This window comes from Ranitomeya variabilis, chromosome 1, assembly GCF_051348905.1.
Source record: "Ranitomeya variabilis isolate aRanVar5 chromosome 1, aRanVar5.hap1, whole genome shotgun sequence".
Classification (NCBI taxonomy): domain Eukaryota; kingdom Metazoa; phylum Chordata; class Amphibia; order Anura; family Dendrobatidae; genus Ranitomeya; species Ranitomeya variabilis.
This window is the reverse complement of record NC_135232.1, coordinates 511,989,131-512,007,911: the sequence shown is the minus strand read 5'-3', so window position 1 is coordinate 512,007,911 and position 18,781 is coordinate 511,989,131. Positions and strand designations below refer to the sequence as shown.

The 18,781-nt window shown below is 47.2% G+C and overlaps 1 protein-coding gene across 3 annotated transcripts in view; it reads right to left on the bottom strand.

The window, feature by feature from the left end:
• Positions 1–18,396, bottom strand: part of CCDC124 (coiled-coil domain containing 124) — an 86,475-nt gene extending 68,079 nt beyond the window's left edge. Inside the window, exons 1-2 of one of the 3 annotated variants that reach the window (XM_077253353.1) lie at positions 18,250–18,396; positions 11,833–11,998 (exon numbers count right to left, since the gene is read on the bottom strand). In XM_077253353.1, the coding sequence (XP_077109468.1) occupies positions 11,833–11,991 (159 nt within the window). In that variant the 5' untranslated portion in view covers positions 11,992–11,998; positions 18,250–18,396. Of the gene's footprint in view, positions 1–11,832; positions 11,999–18,147 lie in introns of all 3 variants that reach the window. The other 2 variants (XM_077253335.1, XM_077253346.1) reach the window with 2 other exon arrangements.
• Between the last annotated feature and the right edge of the window lie 385 nt (positions 18,397–18,781).

The following is an 18,781-nucleotide window of genomic DNA, read 5'->3' as shown; positions in this document are numbered from 1 at the left end:
CCGATGCGTTAGAATCTGTCTAAGGTCCACTTCTGTCTGTGTTTGTCTGTAAAGGAAATCCCGCGTCGCTGATTGGTCGCGGCTGGCCGGCCTCAACCAATCAGCGACGCGGGATTTCCGGGAAGGAAGGAGGAGCGGGAGAGTGTACCGACCAGGAGGGAACGTGGAGGCTTCTGGACAGTGTGTGTACCGGCTCTGGCGAGCGAGGGAGGCGGGGAGGAAGCCGGGGACCGAAAGAGGGCAAAGAGTGGAGGGCAGAGGGGGCTGCGAGAACCCCCACTCACAGCGCGACGTACATACATACATATTCTAGAATACCCGATGCGTTAGAATCGGGCCACCATCTAGTAAAGTAATAATAGTCACGTTGCCTCCTAATAAAGTAGTAATGCTCAAAGTGCTCTCTCATGAAGTGAACATACCACAAGTGGCCCTTATAAAGTAATAATATCCCTTCAGTGCCCCCTTACATACTACTAATCTGCCAAGTGTAACTTATGTAACATTATCCGGAGTGCCCCTTGTAAAGTAATATTGCCCTATGTGAACAATAAAGCAGTTGACAATGGCACTCGCCTCGGGAACAGCTGCGAGCCACACAATAGGTACCCACGCGCTACAAATGGCTCACAAGTGACTGATTGGAGGCCCATGGTGTTCAGCATTTTCCCTTTGTCATGTCGGACGCTGTTCAGACCAGGTCGTTCGACAGACAGCGGTAATTCCGCTTTTGACCACTATGCGCTCATTGGCGTCGGCTAGATTTTATCTAGCTGGTCCGGGGTTAATTTAGGCTACGTTCACATTTGCGTTGTGCGCCGCAGCGTCGGCGCCGCAGCGCACAACGCAAACAAAAACGCGGCAAAACGCATGCACAACGCTGCGTTTTGCGCCGCATGCGTCCTTTTTTTCATTGATTTCGGACGCAGCAAAAATGCAACTTGCTGCGTCCTCTGCGCCCCGACGCGGGCGCCGCAGGGACGCATGCGGCGCCAAACGCAAGTGCACCGCATATACATGCGCCCCCATGTTAAATATAGGGGCGCATGATGCATGCGGCGCCCGACGCTGCAGCGAGGACCGCAAATGTGAACGTAGCCTTACCTGGTGCTCGGATTGGAAGCTGGGCCATGCCCACTGCCTTTAAATAGTTCTCCTGAACATTGGGCGTCGCCGATTATAGCTTCTGTTTTGTGCATGGTTATCTCGGTCTGCAGTGGTGAGCTAGTAGTTGGGAGTATCGTTGCTGGTGGTGTATTTCCCTTTGTCTTATTTGCTCCTTCCTATATTTGTATTTGTTTTGCCCTTTGCATTTATAGTGTATTCCTGAGTTACTGCGGCGTGGTGCTTATTTTTCCGTTATCCTTGTCTGTGCTAACTGTGGGTATTGGAGTGTGGACTCTTCACTGGGTGGTGGGTTGTGGTTTAAGCCTAGGGTTGAAACAGGAGACAGGGTGAGGGTGGAGGCCCAGACATGCACACTATCAGTGTAAACTCTGGGAGAGGGTCAGTCAGGGTTTCCCTAGTCTGAGGGAAATCGCAGGGGCCCGGGTTATTAGCTCTTTCCTGCCTAGGTCTCCCGTGACATTATAATCGGCCAACATTATTTCCATGCATCCTATGATTTCCATAAGCCACCAGTTGGAGGCGCTGTCCCTACAGGTCACTGAGTTAAGGGGGGCAGTGCAGCAACAGGGACTAGCAGTGTCTAATGTGCAAGCCGGAGTTACAGGTAAAGTTGCTGAGCTTAAGTTTCCTTTGCCTGAAAAATTTGCTGGGGAACGCAGTAAATTTGTTTCTTTTCGTGAAGCTTGCAAACTGTATTTCCGTATGCGCCCGATCTCCTCCGGTAATGAGGCTCAGCGTGTGGGCCTGGTGTTGTCATTACTAAATGGGGATCCCCAAGCATGGGCGTTTTCTTTGTCGTCTGATTCTGCAACATTTAACTCTGTTAAAAAGTATTTATGTGATTAAATACTTTTAAATACTATTATCTATTTGCACTTTTGCACGTTTACACTTTCTTTAGTTGCACTTATGGTTATGGCCAGGGTCATTTCTGGCCATATATCTCTAGTATATTTTTGCAATAATTTTTGCACTCTCCTGTTCGTGTTTTTGGTTCACTTTGTCCGGTTACCTTTTATTCTTGGTACGGTCATTTATTGTTTTGGCCAAGTTATATTTGGTCATACCACCATGCACTTGGGTCATATTGACCTTTATCATTTTTTTATATTTTTATCGGTCATTGTCTTGACCTATCAGTTAGTCTCTTTATTGAGACACTGTTTTTATTGTGTACTAGTCACACTATTTTATCACCTACCTAAGTTTGCACTTGTCACTTTATTAGGTTTTGTCCTTTCACTGTATTCACTGGCACAGTGCCCTTATTCTTACCGCGCACATTCCCCCTGTGCACTAAACTAATGTGGTATTTTATAACATGTTATTCTACAAAAGTGTGGATGCTATACTATTTACACATTCTAGTTCTTGTATTTCTTTGTTAAGTTTAGTAACATCATCTTGTTGTATATATTATAGGGGTTCTCTTTGAGGTGATTGTTGCCGGTGCGCATGCGCACTACTACCTTGGGGAGGCGGCTGGCTTCGATGTTCGTCACCGGCGGTGGGCGGTCTGTTGGGCTGGGCTTCCGTCCATGTACGACCGCATGGTGGGTTGCCTAAGTCCGGCGCGTCACCGACCACTGCGAGCACGCCTGTTCATCCTATCCTCCTGATGAGTATTGGTGTCATGTGCGCAGGGACACAATTGTACTTACGGTGATCGCAGAGACTACAAGTCCCGGCATTCTCACCGATACCATGTGATTGTTTTTGCGGGTGTTACCGCCACATCATTGGTCTCCCTTAGTTTAAAAGGGGTTTTCTGGAACATGATGCCACTCCCCCTGACGAAGGCACGTTGCCGAAACGCGCGTAGGGGTCGTGGCACCATCTTCTGAGTGTAAGTACGTACTACACATCATTTTCCTTATAGTGTACTAACGGTCTATCATGTTGCTATCAAGTCTGGTCACAAAATTTTGTGCATCTGTGCCTGGCGCACACCATAGTGGTTCAGTGTAACGGTAACATTATTTTTGTACTGATCGTGTGCCTGGATCTCTGTATGTATATTTATTTGTATCTAGTGCCATCTGACAGTGTTGACAACATGACCAATCAATTCTTTTATACTCTGTTATAGTACTCACTCAGCAGTGGTGCCATATATTTTCTTTGGCTCATCATTTTGATACACCTGTGGCTACCAATTTTAAAATATTGTCTGCCTTTTAGGGATTATATCCCTTGTATATAATTTCTTTTCGTTTTCTAATAAAGATTATTATTGTTCTATATACGCAATTTTTCATCTGATAACATTTAACTCTGTGGAGTTTTTTTTTCTGCTCTAGGACACATTTACGACGATCCGGACAGAACGGCTCTAGCAGAATCTAAGATACGCACTATTTACCAGGGGGAGCGTGTTGCAGAGAATTACTGTTCTGAATTTCGCCACTGGGCAACCAACACACAGTGGAATGAGCTCGCGCTGCGGAGTCACTTTATTCATGGAGTTTCTAATAGGGTTAAAATAGCCCTCCTGATGTACGAGACTCCTGCTTCACTAGATTCCGCTATGAGTCTTGTTGTCCGCATTGATCGCCGTTTGCGTCAGGGGGATCATGAGACGCCGCCTGTGGGTGAAGGTGTAGGTTCACGTGAGGTTGCTGCAGATGAGCCCACGGAACCTATGCAAATCGCAGGGGTATCACATGTTAAGAATCGAGCCCCTGTACTCAGGAAGCAGGGAGCCTGTTTTTACTGCGGTAAAACTGGTCATTTTATTAATATCTGTCCTCTGCTGTCAAAGAAAAACGCAACGGCGGAAAAACTTCTAAGCTCAGAGGGTGTGGAGGAGTCCAATCTGAGCTTATGTATATCCTCCATTATGGTTTCTTAATGCATGCTCCCTGCCAAAGTTGTTGTCGCTGGCAGAGAGCTGCCAATCACTATTTTTGTGGATAGTGGTTCTGCCACAAATCTCATTGATGAGGAGTTTGAGTGCACTGCTGGTTTTAGGATCGAAAAACTGACTCATCCGCGTGGTCACCATCAATTCTGCTCCTCTCCCACAGGGGGAGATTACTGAGTTTGTGGCTGAGGTTAAACTCCACATTGGGGTTCTTCATTTCGAGCAGGTTACATGTAAGGTGCTCAAGTCATCCGGCACAATTGGTTCTGGGTTTTCCATGGTTGTCTACACACAACCCGGTTATTGACTGGAAAACTCAGGACATAATTCAGTGGAGTGATTTCTGTCAGGAGAATTGCTTGGCCACGTGTGTTTCTGCTGTGACTCCAAGCGTTCCTGAGTCACTTCTGGATTTTGTGGATGTGTTCTCTGAGAAGGGTTGTTCAGAGTTGCCACCACATCGCTCCTATGACTGTTCTATCAGGTTTAAACCAGGGGCCAAGTTGCCTAAAGCAAGGATGTTTAACATCTCCGGTCCGGAGAGACAAGCGCTAAAGGATTACATTGCTGAAAGTTTGAGCAAAGGGCACATCAGGCCTTCGTCCTCACCAGTGGCAGCAGGGTTCTTCTTCGTTAAGAAGAAAGATGGTGGACTACGGCCGTGTCTGGATTTCAGGGAGTTAAACCAGATTACGGTTCGTGATCCATACCCTATGCCATTGATACCGGATTTGTTCAACCAGGTGGCAGGTGCTAAGTGGTTTACCAAGCTTGACCTCAGGGGGGCGTACAACCTCATAAGAGTCCGTCAAGGTGATGAGTGGAAGACGGCTTTTAATACCCCTGAGGGTCATTTTGAAAATTTTGTGATGCCATTTGGGTTGACAAACGCACCTGCAGTGTTTCAACATTTCATAAATGATGTGTTCTCGCATGTTTTGGGGAAATTCGTTATTGTGTACCTAGATGACATCCACATATATTCTTGCGACCGTGATACTCATTTAGATCATGTCAGGCAGGTGTTACAGCTTCTCAGAGAGAATAAGCTATATGCAAAACTGGAGAAATGTGTATTTTCGGTACAGGAGTTGCCTTTCTTGGGCTATATTGTCTGCTTCTGGTTTTAAAATGGACGCCGCTAATGTGCAAGCGGTGTTGCATTGGGAACAGGCTGATAACCTAAAAGCACTTCAGCGGTTCCTTGGGTTTTCTAACTACTATAGGAAGTTTATCAAGGATTTTTCTATCATTGCTAAACCGCTAACTGACATGACTAAAAAGGGTACCAATTTCTCCGTTTGGCCTGAGGCTGCTGTGAGCGCATTTGAGTCTCTTAAAAACAAGTTTGTTTCGGCTCCCATTCTGGTGCAGCCAGATGTATCGAAACCTTTTGTTGTAGAAGTCGATGCGTCTGAGGTTGGTGTGGGGGCGGTGTTGTCACAAGGATCATCCTTGAGCGGTTTGCGTCCATGCGCCTATTTTTCCAAGAAACTGTCGCCCGCCGAACGTAACTACGATATCGGCAACAGAGTTCTTGGCAATCAAGTTGGCCTTTGAGGAATGGCGACACTTCTTGGAGGGGTCGGTTCATCAGGTTACTGTTATTACCGACCATAAGAATTTGCTTTATTTGGAGTCTGCCAAGCGTCTGTCTCCCAGGCAGGCTCGCTGGGCATTGTTTTTCACGCGGTTCAACTTTGTTGTCACTTACAGACCTGGTTCTAAAAACACTAAGGCGGATGCTTTGTCCAGGTGTTTTCCGGGGGGAGAGCCTCGGGAAGATCCAGTACCCATCCTCCAAAAGGGTGTTGTGGTTTCGGCTCTCAGGAGCCCAGGAGGAGGTACCATCTGAGCTTCCAGTCAACAAAACGTTTGTACCGCTTCATCTCCGCTTAAAGGTTTTGGCGGAGCATCATGATGCTGTCCTGGCTGGCCATCCAGGGGTTAGGGGTACCTTGGAGTTGGTGTCACGTCGGTTTTGGTGGCCCAAGATCTGACAGGACGTGGTCTCATACGTGTCAGCTTGCACCACGTACGCTAGGACTAAGACGCCCCGCTCCCGTCCTGTTGGCACACTACTTCCTCTCGAGGTACCTAGTAAACCATGGACGGAAATCTCCATGGATTTTATCACTAACTTGCCCTCCTCAGCTGGGAACACGGTCATCTTGGTGATTGTTGATCGGTTCTCAAAAATGTCGCACTTTGTGCCTTTGATTTCGTTGCCTAACGCTAAGACTCTGGCTCAGGTATTTGTGCAGGAAGTGGTCAGACTTCATGGGGTTCCGTCTGACATCGTTTCTGATAGGGGGTCTCAGTTTGTGGCAAAATTTTGGAAAGCATTTGGTTCACGGCTGGGGATCAAGTTGTCTCATTCTTCGGCGTTTCATCCTCAGTCAAATGGTCAGACCGAGCGTATGAACCAAAATTTGGAACAGTACTTACGCTGCTTTGTTTCAGATAACCAGGAGGAGTGGTCGAAGTTTCTTCCTTTGGCTGAGTTTGCCATCAATAATCACCGCCAGGAGTCGTCTGGGGAGTCTCCGTTTTTTTGTGTTTACGGGCTTCATCCTCAATTTTGTACTTTGAGTAAGGGGGGCTCTTCCGGCGTCCCGGAGGAAGACCAGTTAGGAGCACAACTGTCATCAGTCTGGAGGAGAGATAAACAGCGCCTGTTGAGTGTGGGTGCTAGGTACAAACGTGTGGCTGACAGTAGGCGTGTGCCAGGTCCGGACCTGAGTGTGGATGACTGGGTGTGGTTATCCACAAAAAACATAAGACTCAAAATACCATCCCTTAAATTGGGTCCACGGTTTATTGGTCCATTTAGGGTCACCGCCATCATTAACCCAGTAGCGTACCGGTTGGAGCTTCCTACGGTGTATAAGATACACAACGTGTTCCACAGGTCTCTTTTAAAGAAGGTGGTGGGTTCTGTGGACGCGGCGCCTATGCCACCTCCAGTCTTGGTGGATGGTAATTTGGAATTTGAAGTCTCCAAGGTGGTTGACTCTCGTGTAGTGCGCCGCACTTTACAGTACTTGGTACACTGGCGTGGTTATGGGCCTGAGGAGAGGTCCTGGGTACCAGCCTCGGACGTTCATGCGGATCGGCTGGTTAGGTTTTTTCACCGCCGCCATCCGGACAAGCCGGGTCCTATAAGCCGTGAGGGTCCTGGGGTCCCTCGTAGAAGGCGGGGTACTGTCATGTCGGACATACCACAAGTGGCCCTTATAAAGTAATAATATCCCTTCAGTGCCCCCTTACATACTACTAATCTGCCAAGTGTAACTTATGTAACATTATCCGGAGTGCCAGTTTGTAAAGTAATATTGCCCTATGTGAACAATAAAGCAGTTGACAATGGCACTCGCCTCGGGAACAGCTGCGAGCCACACAATAGGTACCCACGCGCTACAAATGGCTCACAAGTGACTGATTGGAGGCCCATGGTGTTCAGCATTTTCCCTTTGTCATGTCGGACGCTGTTCAGACCAGGTCGTTCGACAGACAGCGGTAATTCCGCTTTTGACCACTATGCGCTCATTGGCGTCGGCTAGATTTTATCTAGCTGGTCCGGGGTTAATTTACCTGGTGCTCGGATTGGAAGCTGGGCCATGCCCACTGCCTTTAAATAGTTCTCCTGAACATTGAGCGTCGCCGATTATAGCTTCTGTTTTGTGCATGGTTATCTCGGTCTGGAGTGGTGAGCTAGTAGTTGGAGTATCGTTGCTGGCGGTGTATTTCCCTTTGTCTTATTTGCTCCTTCCTATATTTGTATTTGTTTTGCCCTTTGCATTTATAGTGTATTCCTGAGTGACTGCGGCTTGGTGCTTATTTTTCCGTTATCCTTGTCTGTGCTAACTGTGGGTATTGGAGTGTGGACTCTTCACTGGGTGGTGGGTTGTGGTTTCAGCCTAGGGTTGAAACAGGAGATAGGGCGAGGGTGGAGGCCCAGACATGCACACCATCAGTGTAAATGCTGGGAGAGGGTCAGTCAGGGTTTCCCTAGTCTGAGGGAAATCGCAGGGGCCCGGGTTATTAGCTCTTTCCTGCCTAGGTCTCCCGTGACACCCTTTGACCAAAGGGAAAATGTAGCCTGAAATTTTAAGGTCTTTGAATTCAGGGTCTGCTACAAGAATGGGACTGCAAACTTCTTTTGGGGGGAATGAAACGCGTATGACACAAGTAAGTTTTAAAAGGTCAGTGGAGATCTCGTTCCAAAATGGCCGCTGTAGATGCATAAGGAGCGCTGCAGCATGTCAGAACCAAGCCTTCTCTTGCCTTTCCATTGGTTTGGAATCAGTTCAGCAAGCACCAAACAACAGTCCATTGTCCATCCGGGGAGCGAGAAAGGCAGGTAAGGCATAGTTCAGACTCTATAGAGACTATTTTGGATATGAAGAAAAAGGGACTCCGATCTATGATGTTGTGCATAGGGACTACCTGGCTCTCATGGCCTTTGGGTTATCACACAAATTATAGTTATCAGGGACCTAGAACATCGCAATCTATAGAAGGAAGAGTTTGGAGAATTATACTGAGCAGGGTTTCCTCCTTATAGCCAGACAACTGCCGATGCCATGAAATTACAATCGGTACAGTCAAATTAATTATATGATTTTAATTAACTTTATTAGTTTGGGACAAACCAGTCTTTTCGCCATTTGTACTAAAAGTGGAGATCTTTGCAATATTTGTGTGTGGAAACCAGATATTTTTCCATTAGGGCATACTAAGAGTTCAGCATATACCGGTTCTCATCAGGTGACTTGTTGCCACTGTCCGTTCTCCCCACTCCGCAGCAGAGACCAGTGACAAGTTACAGCATTCAGGAGGACCACACATTTAGCCGGAGTTATAAACACCCACATGCATCAAGTACATGGAAATAAATCACGGCACAGCAGCTGATTGTAAGTTTTTTGTCCCTATGACTAGGATTGGCCCATCACTGCCTTAGACAGGTGTTTTTATGAGTAATTTGCAGTGGCAGCTATTCAATTTCACAGTAATAACTACTCTCATAAAAATATATGACTGGGTGTCACACATCCATTCCGGTTACTAAAACCAATAAATTATAGGTCCTGTTGCAATGAAAGTATAATTGCACCCAATGCAATTTTTAGAACACGTTTCAAGTTCACATCCACAGAGCTGTATCAGAGCACAGGGAAGTAAGTAAAGAGGTGAGTAATATTGGGGTGTAGTCATTCCACTACACCCAGATCTAGTTTTATTCATGGATGGAGACAGCTTTTACTTTAGCTGTGAATGCAGGTCTGTTACATATCTTACAGGAAAACTAAAGAAAATAAACGTGCAATGACAAAACAGGAATGAACTGGGTACGTGGAAGCCGACAGGAGGGCAGGAAGGGAGCAAATGACACACCCTAAAGTGACAGCCACTTGATGTGTATCTATTCCATCAGGAAAAGAATAATGTAAAGTATTCCATTTAATGATGAAAGACTTTGTAGCCAAAATTCAAATTTGCATTCTTGCATCAATGACTTTCCAACAAGGCATTACATGGCAGTATTACATAGAAACCACATGTGTATTTTCGTAGGAGACCCTCCTCTATGTTTATTATCTGTGATGGCTAGGCAATGAGTATATTTAACTCTTAAATGCATGGGGATATGAATAAATGTCCTTGGCAGGGGTCTGCAAGTATTATGGAAACACAGGGGAAGAGCTCCCTCCACGTGTGGTAGATGCCATCCACACCTGCACAGGCGACATCTGTGCAACAGACGCGACCAGAGCAGTGGCTGGGTAGCAATGGGTTACATCCTGACAGGGCCTATATTCTGTAATATTTAAGGTAAAATGTACACCTTTTTTAAAAAAAAAGATAAAAAATATATATAGAGAGAGAAAAATCCAAATCACCTACCTTTACCCCCATGAAAAATATAAAAAATTTTGCTATTGACATATCCGTAAAAGTCTGATCTATTAGAATATAAAATTAATCAACCTGTATGTTTAACACTGCATTGAGAAAGATTTAAACCCTAGGTTTGTAGGTTATTTGTTTCACCTCATCTCTTTTGAGTGATCAAAATATCAGATGTATCCCATATTGGTATCAATAAAACCTCCAGCTCACCATGGAAAAACATGCAATCACTCAGCTCCACCAATGGAAAAATAAAAATGTTATATTGGCTATGCAAACAAAAAAAAAATCAATCTGACTGGTTTGGCAGGAAACTGTTAAACTGTTATTGTAGCACATCATAAGCCCAGAAGTAAGCTGGAAGGATTGTACATTGTGGCTTTTCTTACCTTTCTTCTTGATGAACAGTGCACTTCTATAGGATGCGCCATATTTATTAAGATGCATATGCTTCCTATTTAATTTGGCGCTTCTTTCAGCTGCCGTGCGCCACCACAAAAAAACGTGCTCCAGTCACGGGCTCAGAAGCAGAGCTTGCTCCACACGGGGACACATGGATGAAGTCAGCTATGAGATATACCATCTGCCTTTAACAGCCTAACGATCGCTGCTGTTAACCACTTAAATCCCACTTTAATTGCTGACATTTAACGCCACACATTGGTTTGGGCAGTCATTTGCTTCCCTGGGACGCAATCTCACTGATCTGATGGGGTGCTATGACAGCCGAGGGTCGGCTAAACGCCACTGTGCCTGTCATGTGATCTCTTATGTGACGTCCAGCCTGCAGTATTGCTGCATATGATACAAGTGAGGCCACTTAAATAAAATAAAAAAAATGTTTTTTTAAAAAGTAAGAAAATAAAATAAGATCTAAAATGGGTTCACAACTAACAAACAAATGTAAAGTAAAAAAAAAACAACATTTGGTATCAATGCGTCCAGAAAAGTCCAATTTATCTTATTATAGTATTAATGAACCTGATCTGTAAAAACTGTAAAGAGAAAAAAAAAATGAAATGCCAATTAACTTGACAATTTTTGGTTGCCGCAAGGACACAAAAAATGCAATAAGAAGTAATCAAGGCATAATTTCTACTCCGAAAACAGTGCCAATAAAAACATCAGGCTACAGTGCATAAAAGAAAACATGCTTTCATATAGTTCAACTGACCAAAAAATAAAAATGTTCCCAATTTTGGAAAATAGCAGCTTGTGCTAAAGTCTTTTTTGGGTTATACAAATTTCTAATTTTTTTTTCACAACTTAAAAAAAACATGCATGTTTGGTATCATCATAACCATACTGGCCTGAAGAGTCACAGTTCCAGGTCATTTTTACTGCAGAATGAACACTGAAAAAAGAAAGCCTTAAAAACAATCGTGGAATTGTGTTTCACTTCACTTGGAGTTTTTTGCCCATTTTTCAGTGCACCGTATGATAAAATGGATGGTGCTATTGAAAAGTACAACTGGTCCTACAAAAGATGAGCCTTCATTCGGCTTTGTCAGAGGGAAAAAAGGCTCCTGGAAGAGGGGGATGAAATATACAAGATGACTGGTAAATGAAACAGTTCTATCAAAAATAAAAAAAACAATGCTCCATAATTTAGTGAAAAAAGCTTTGGTCCTTTAAGAATGAGACTGATGCTGGGCTGTTATCGTTCTTGAAGCCGGATTGGTTTACTTTGCTATGCCTACATAGGAATCAGCCATTTATTCCACTAGGCTTCTATTGCTCATGACGACAATAGAGACCTAATAGAACCATTACAGCTCAAAAGGGCAGCATTAAGGGACTCACAGAAGGGAAGTAATAGGGTGCAGTAGCCCGCTCATACAAACCTTTCAACTAATTGCTGACTACTATAGATGAATGACGAGAGGAGAAACCTAATTATCTGCTTTGCCCTTATTAGCACTCACCTTCCTTTGCTCTTTCCGCTGGACATGTTTGTCGTCATCCTGCCAGTATGCATCCTCCAGTGCCTGCTGACGCTTTGCATCGGCTACAGCCTTTGCCTCAGCCTTTCTGGCACGGGCAGCAGCAGACTTGGTATTTTCACTCTGGAACTTTTTGGGCATCCCTTAGCTGCAATAAAGTTATTCCAGTGATTAATATGAGTAGCTACAGGGAGCATATGGGCATGAGCGCTGACTTTGCTAGTAATAATGTTAATCATTCAATAATTCAATCTATGGGGTCTAATTCCAGAGGCTATGGAGATATACATAGGAACCTGAAGACCTACCTCTTCTGACAAGCCTACAACCTGCAGTAACCCTCATTCCACTATACTGCTGCACGACCAGCTCTATCCTCACCTACTGTATCCTCACCCATCCCTTGTAGATTGTGAGCCCTCGCGGGCAGGGTCCTCTCTCCTCCTGTACAGTTGTGACTTGTGTTGTTAAAGATTATTGGACTAGTTTTTATTATATATACCCCTCCTCACATGTAAAGCGCCATGGAATAAATGGTGCTATAATAATACATATTTTTCAGGCTAGGTTTACAGAGTTAACCATTTCCATGTATCCACATAATACAGAATATGCATGCATGTACAGCTTGGTTCACATCTGTAGTGGTTTGCAGAAGGCCAAGCTCAGATGGCCACGATTCATATATGGACCGTGAAGCTGGACTGACCATGGGTCTCTCTCCACTCTCCCACCCTAAGGCTATGTGCACACATTGTGGATTCGTGTGCGGATTTTTCCACACTGTTTTTGCAAAATCCGCAGGTAAAAAGCAAATTCCCTGCGGATTTACCGCGCATTTATCACGGTTTTTGTGCGGATTCCACCTGTGGATTCCTATTGAGGAGCAGGTGTAAACTGCTGCGGAATCCGCACAAAAAATTGACATGCTGCGGAAAAAACACAGCTGCGTTTGGCCGGCCTCACACTAGCGAGTTTTACGGACGTATGAGCGCATAAACTACATCCGTAAAATACGCATAACACACGGCCCAATGAATCTCTATGGCCCAGCTCCTATCTGCCGTATATTACGCATCCGTAATATACGGTCTTGTACGGCCGTAGAAAATCGCAGCATGCTGCGTTTGTCACCGTATTGCGCAAAAAAATCGCCAATGAAAGTCTATGGGGGCGAGAAAAATACGGATTCCACACGGACCAGCAGTGTGACTTGCAAGAAATACGCAGCGGTGTTAGTGAAAAGCCGGTAATTCAATTGCCGGCTTTTCATTTCTCCTTCACAAACCCGACAGGATATGAGACATGGTTTACATACAGTAAACTATCTCATATCACTTTTTTTTTTTTTTTTTGCATATTCCACACTACTAACGTTAGTAGTGTGTATGTGCAAAATTTGGGAGCTGTAGCTTGTAAAATAAAGGGTTAAATCGCGGAAAAAATTGGCGTGGGCTCCCGCGCAATTTTCTCCGCCAGAGTGGTAAAGCCAGTGACTGAGGGCAGATATTAATAGCCTAGAGAGGGTCCATGGTTATTGGCCCCCCTGGCTACAAACATCTGCCCCCAGCCACCCCAGAAAAGGCACATCTGGAAGAGGCGCCTATTCTGGCACTTGGCCACTCTCTTCCCACTCCCGTGTAGCGGTGGGATATGGGGTAATGAAGGGTTAATGTCACCTTGCTATTGTAAGGTGACATTAAGCCAGATTAATAATGGAGAGGCGTCAATTATGACACCTATCCATTATTAATACAATAGTACGAAATGGTTAATAAAACACACAAATTATTACAAAGTATTTTAATGAAATAAAGACACAGGTTGTTGTAATATTTTATTAGAGTCTTAATCCACCTCAAGACCCTCGTTCTGTAACAAAGTTAAAAAAACAAACAACAATATTCCATACCTTCCGTCGTTATGTCCCACGATGTAAATCCATCTGAAGGGGTTAAATCATTTTACAGCCAGGAGCTGTGCTAATGCACTCGCTCGTGCCTGTGAACCCCGGGTACTGAATGGAAAGCTGGGTGATCTGTAGTTACCTTGAGTTGTGGTGATGCACCCTCTGCTGGATGTCCTCATGAACTGGAGCCTTGGAAAAGTTCCCACGCTCGAGTTCATATGAGGACATCCAGCAGAGGGCGCATCACCGCAACTCAAGGTAACTACAGATCACCCAGCTTTCCTTTCAGTACCCGGGGTTTACAGGCACGAGCGAGTGCATTAGCACAGCTCCTGGCTGTAAAATGATTTAACCCCTTCAGATGGATTTACATCGTGGGACATAACAACGGAAGGTATGGAATATTGTAGTTTGTTTTTTTAACTTTGTTACAGAACGATGGTCTTCAGGTGGATTAAGAGTCTAATAAAATATTACAACACCCTGTGTCTTTATTTCATTAAAATACTTTGTAATCATGTGTGTGTGTTTTATTAACCATTTAGTACTATTGGATTAATAATGGATAGGTGTCATAATTGACGCCTCTCCATTATTAATATGGCTTAATGTCACCTTACAATAGCAAGGTGACATTAACCCTTCATTACCCCATATCCCACAGCTACACGGGAGTGGGAAGAGAGTGGCCAAGTGCCAGAATAGGCACATCTTCCAGATGTGCCTTTTCTGGGGTGGCTGGGGGCAGATGTTTGTAGCCAGGGGGGGCCAATAACTATGGACCCTCTCTAGGCTATTAATATCTGCCCTCAGTCACTGGCTTTACCATTCTGGCGGAAAAAATTGCGCGGGAGCCCACGCCAATTTTTCCGCCATTTAACCCTTTATTTTACAAGCTACAGCGCCCAAATTTTGCACATACACACTACTAGCATTAGTAGTGTGGAATATGCCAAAAAAAGGGATATGAGATGGTTTACTGTATGTAAACCATGTCTCATATCATGTCGGGTTTAGGAAGGAGAAATGAAAAGCCGGCAATTGAATTACCGGCTTTTCACATATATCACACTGAATTAAATATAAATACAGAACATATATATATATGTGTCTCAATGATATATATATATATATATATATATATATATATATATATATATATATATATATATATATATATATACTGTATATATGTTTTAACGAACATTTGAGCACATAAATCCATTAGATGTCGGTTTTGCAAGCCTGTGAGAAAATATCGCAGTACGGATGCCATACGGATTACATACGGAGGATGCCATGCGCAAAATACGCTGACACACCCTGCCTACGGATGACATACGGATCACTATTTTGGGGACTTTTCTGCGTATTACGGCCGTAAAAAACGGACCGTATTTACATACGCTGAGTGTGAGGCCGGCCTTTCCGCGTGTTTTTTCTGCAGCATGTGCACTGCGGATTTTGTTTTCCATACGTTTACATGGTACTGTACAACGCATGGAAAACAGCTGCAGATCCGCAGCAAAATCCGCAATGTGTGCACATAGCCTAATACATGCATATGAAGTCTTATGGGTTAGGAGACCTGCACATGGATCACAGAATCCTGCTCTCTGCGCGCGGCTCACAGAATCCTGCTCTCTGCGCGCGGCTCACAGAATCCTGCCCTCTGCGCGCGGCTCACAGAATCCTGCCCTCTGCGAGGATCACAGAATACTGCTCTCTGCGCGCCGACCACAGAATACTGCTCTCTGCGCGCCGACCACAGAATACTGTCCTCTGCGCGCCGACCACAGAATACTGCCCTCTGCGCGCCGACCACAGAATACTGCCCTCTGCGCGCCGACCACAGAATACTGCCCTCTGCGCGCGGATCACAGAATACTGCTCTCTGCGCGCGGATCACAGAATACTGCCCTCTGCGCGCGGGTCACAGAATACTGCCCTCTGCGCGCGGGACCACAGAATACTGCCCTCTGCGCGCGGGACCACAGAATACTGCCCTCTGCGCGCGGACCACAGAATACTGCCCTCTGCGCGCGGACCACAGAATACTGCTCACTGCTCGCGGATCACGGAATACTGCCCTCTGCGCGCGGATCACGGAATACTGCCCTCTGCGCGCGGATCACGGAATACTGCCCTCTGCGCGCGGATCACGGAATACTGCCCTCTGCGCGCGGATCACGGAATACTGCCCTCTGCGCGCGGATCACGGAATACTGCCCTCTGCGCGCGGATCACGGAATACTGCCCTCTGCGCGCGGATCACGGAATACTGCCCTCTGCGCGCGGATCACAGAATACTGCCCTCTGCGCGCGGATCACAGAATACTGCCCTCTGCGCGCGGATCACAGAATACTGCCCTCTGCGCGCGGATCACAGAATACTGCCCTCTGCGCGCGGATCACAGAATACTGCCCTCTGCGCGCGGATCACAGAATACTGCCCTCTGCGCGCGGATCACAGAATACTGCCCTCTGCGCGCGGATCACAGAATACTGCCCTCTGCGCGCGGATCACAGAATACTGCCCTCTGCGCGCGGATCACAGAATACTGCCCTCTGCGCGCGGATCACAGAATACTGCCCTCTGCGCGCGGATCACAGAATACTGCCCTCTGCGCGCGGATCACAGAATACTGCCCTCTGCGCGCGGATCACAGAATACTGCCCTCTGCGCGCGGATCACAGAATACTGCCCTCTGCGCGCGGATCACAGAATACTGCCCTCTGCGCGCGGATCACAGAATACTGCCCTCTGCGCGCGGATCACAGAATACTGCCCTCTGCGCGCGGATCACAGAATACTGCCCTCTGCGCGCGGATCACAGAATACTGCCCTCTGCGCGCGGATCACAGAATACTGCCCTCTGCGCGCGGATCACAGAATACTGCCCTCTGCGCGCGGATCACAGAATACTGCCCTCTGCGCGCGGATCACAGAATACTGCCCTCTGCGCGCGGATCACAGAATACTGCCCTCTGCGCGCGGATCACAGAATACTGCCCTCTGCGCGCGGATCACAGAATACTGCCCTCTGCGCGCGGATCACAGAATACTGCCCTCTGCGCGCGGATCACAGAATACTGCCCTCTGCGCGCGGATCACAGAATACTGCCCTCTGCGCGCGGATCACAGAATACTGCCCTCTGCGCGCGGATCACAGAATACTGCCCTCTGCGCGCGGATCACAGAATACTGCCCTCTGCGCGCGGATCACAGAATACTGCCCTCTGCGCGCGGATCACAGAATACTGCCCTCTGCGCGCGGATCACAGAATACTGCCCTCTGCGCGCGGATCACAGAATACTGCCCTCTGCGCGCGGATCACAGAATACTGCCCTCTGCGCGCGGATCACAGAATACTGCCCTCTGCGCGCGGATCACAGAATACTGCCCTCTGCGCGCGGATCACAGAATACTGCCCTCTGCGCGCGGATCACAGAATACTGCCCTCTGCGCGCGGATCACAGAATACTGCCCTCTGCGCGCGGATCACAGAATACTGCCCTCTGCGCGCGGATCACAGAATACTGCCCTCTGCGCGCGGATCACAGAATACTGCCCTCTGCGCGCGGATCACAGAATACTGCCCTCTGCGCGCGGATCACAGAATACTGCCCTCTGCGCGCGGATCACAGAATACTGCCCTCTGCGCGCGGATCACAGAATACTGCCCTCTGCGCGCGGATCACAGAATACTGCCCTCTGCGCGCGGATCACAGAATACTGCCCTCTGCGCGCGGATCACAGAATACTGCCCTCTGCGCGCGGATCACAGAATACTGCCCTCTGCGCGCGGATCACAGAATACTGCCCTCTGCGCGCGGATCACAGAATACTGCCCTCTGCGCGCGGATCACAGAATACTGCCCTCTGCGCGCGGATCACAGAATACTGCCCTCTGCGCGCGGATCACAGAATACTGCCCTCTGCGCGCGGATCACAGAATACTGCCCTCTGCGCGCGGATCACAGAATACTGCCCTCTGCGCGCGGATCACAGAATACTGCCCTCTGATTCTGGCCTGCTGCAAACCACAAGATGCGAACAGAGCCGAAACAAGCAATCGGCATCGTGGCCCCTGGGCACCCATTATGGGGCAGAAATCACACTGTGCACACAGAGCATTCAGGCACTTGGGGCCACACACGGTGACTTCTTATCTATAGCTTGCCATAGGACTACAGTATGCTACAGACACCGCACATCCAGCCTTCTGCACCTCTGGCCCCTGTGCATCCTGCACACACTGTGCGCTGCCATCACATTCCTGTGACACACTGTGCCTGGTATCTGCAGCATGGGGAGATGAACACCCCAAGTCGCCGCACAAGAGGCAGCAGCCGTAACCCCCTAAGCTCACACTACACGTCCTACCCCGCAGCATGCCACCATTATTACTCCGCTCCAAGCTAGCTTCACAGTCACCCATTCCCTGCAAGCCAGTTACACACCCGGGACTCCAACTTCCGCCCGCACCTCAGGTCTCGATGTGACGTCACTGCTCCGCGACCAAGCGTACGCTACTTCCGGTGTTCCTAGAGTGCCGCGCGCCGCATTGATGTGAGAGGCCCGTCACGTGGGATGGATGGCTAGTTCCCTAACTTCCCTGGTCCGGACCGAGGCAGGCACAGTAGTCACTGGCACAGACATTTGTGGAGCTCCTTGTAGCCGGCCTCATTCTAGTAGTGCCCTCCTGACGGCGGCCTGAGCTAGGCAGTTATCACAAGTGGCAGCTTTCTTCCAGGGCATCCTGTGAGGGTTGCGTCTAGTTTGGAGTTGATTTTTTGGGGTCCTCATTTTATCAACTCCACTCTAGACGGCTCACTACTGAAGTGACTAGATCGGAGTGGATAGTTTGTGGTCCTCCTTCCAACAACTCCACTGTACACGGTTCACTGGTGAGGTGACTAGATCGGAGTGGATTTTTTTATGATCTCTCTGCAGCTTCTCCATTCTAGACAGTTCAGTTTCTACAGTGACGTTCCTCAAAAAATCAACTCCAATGTTC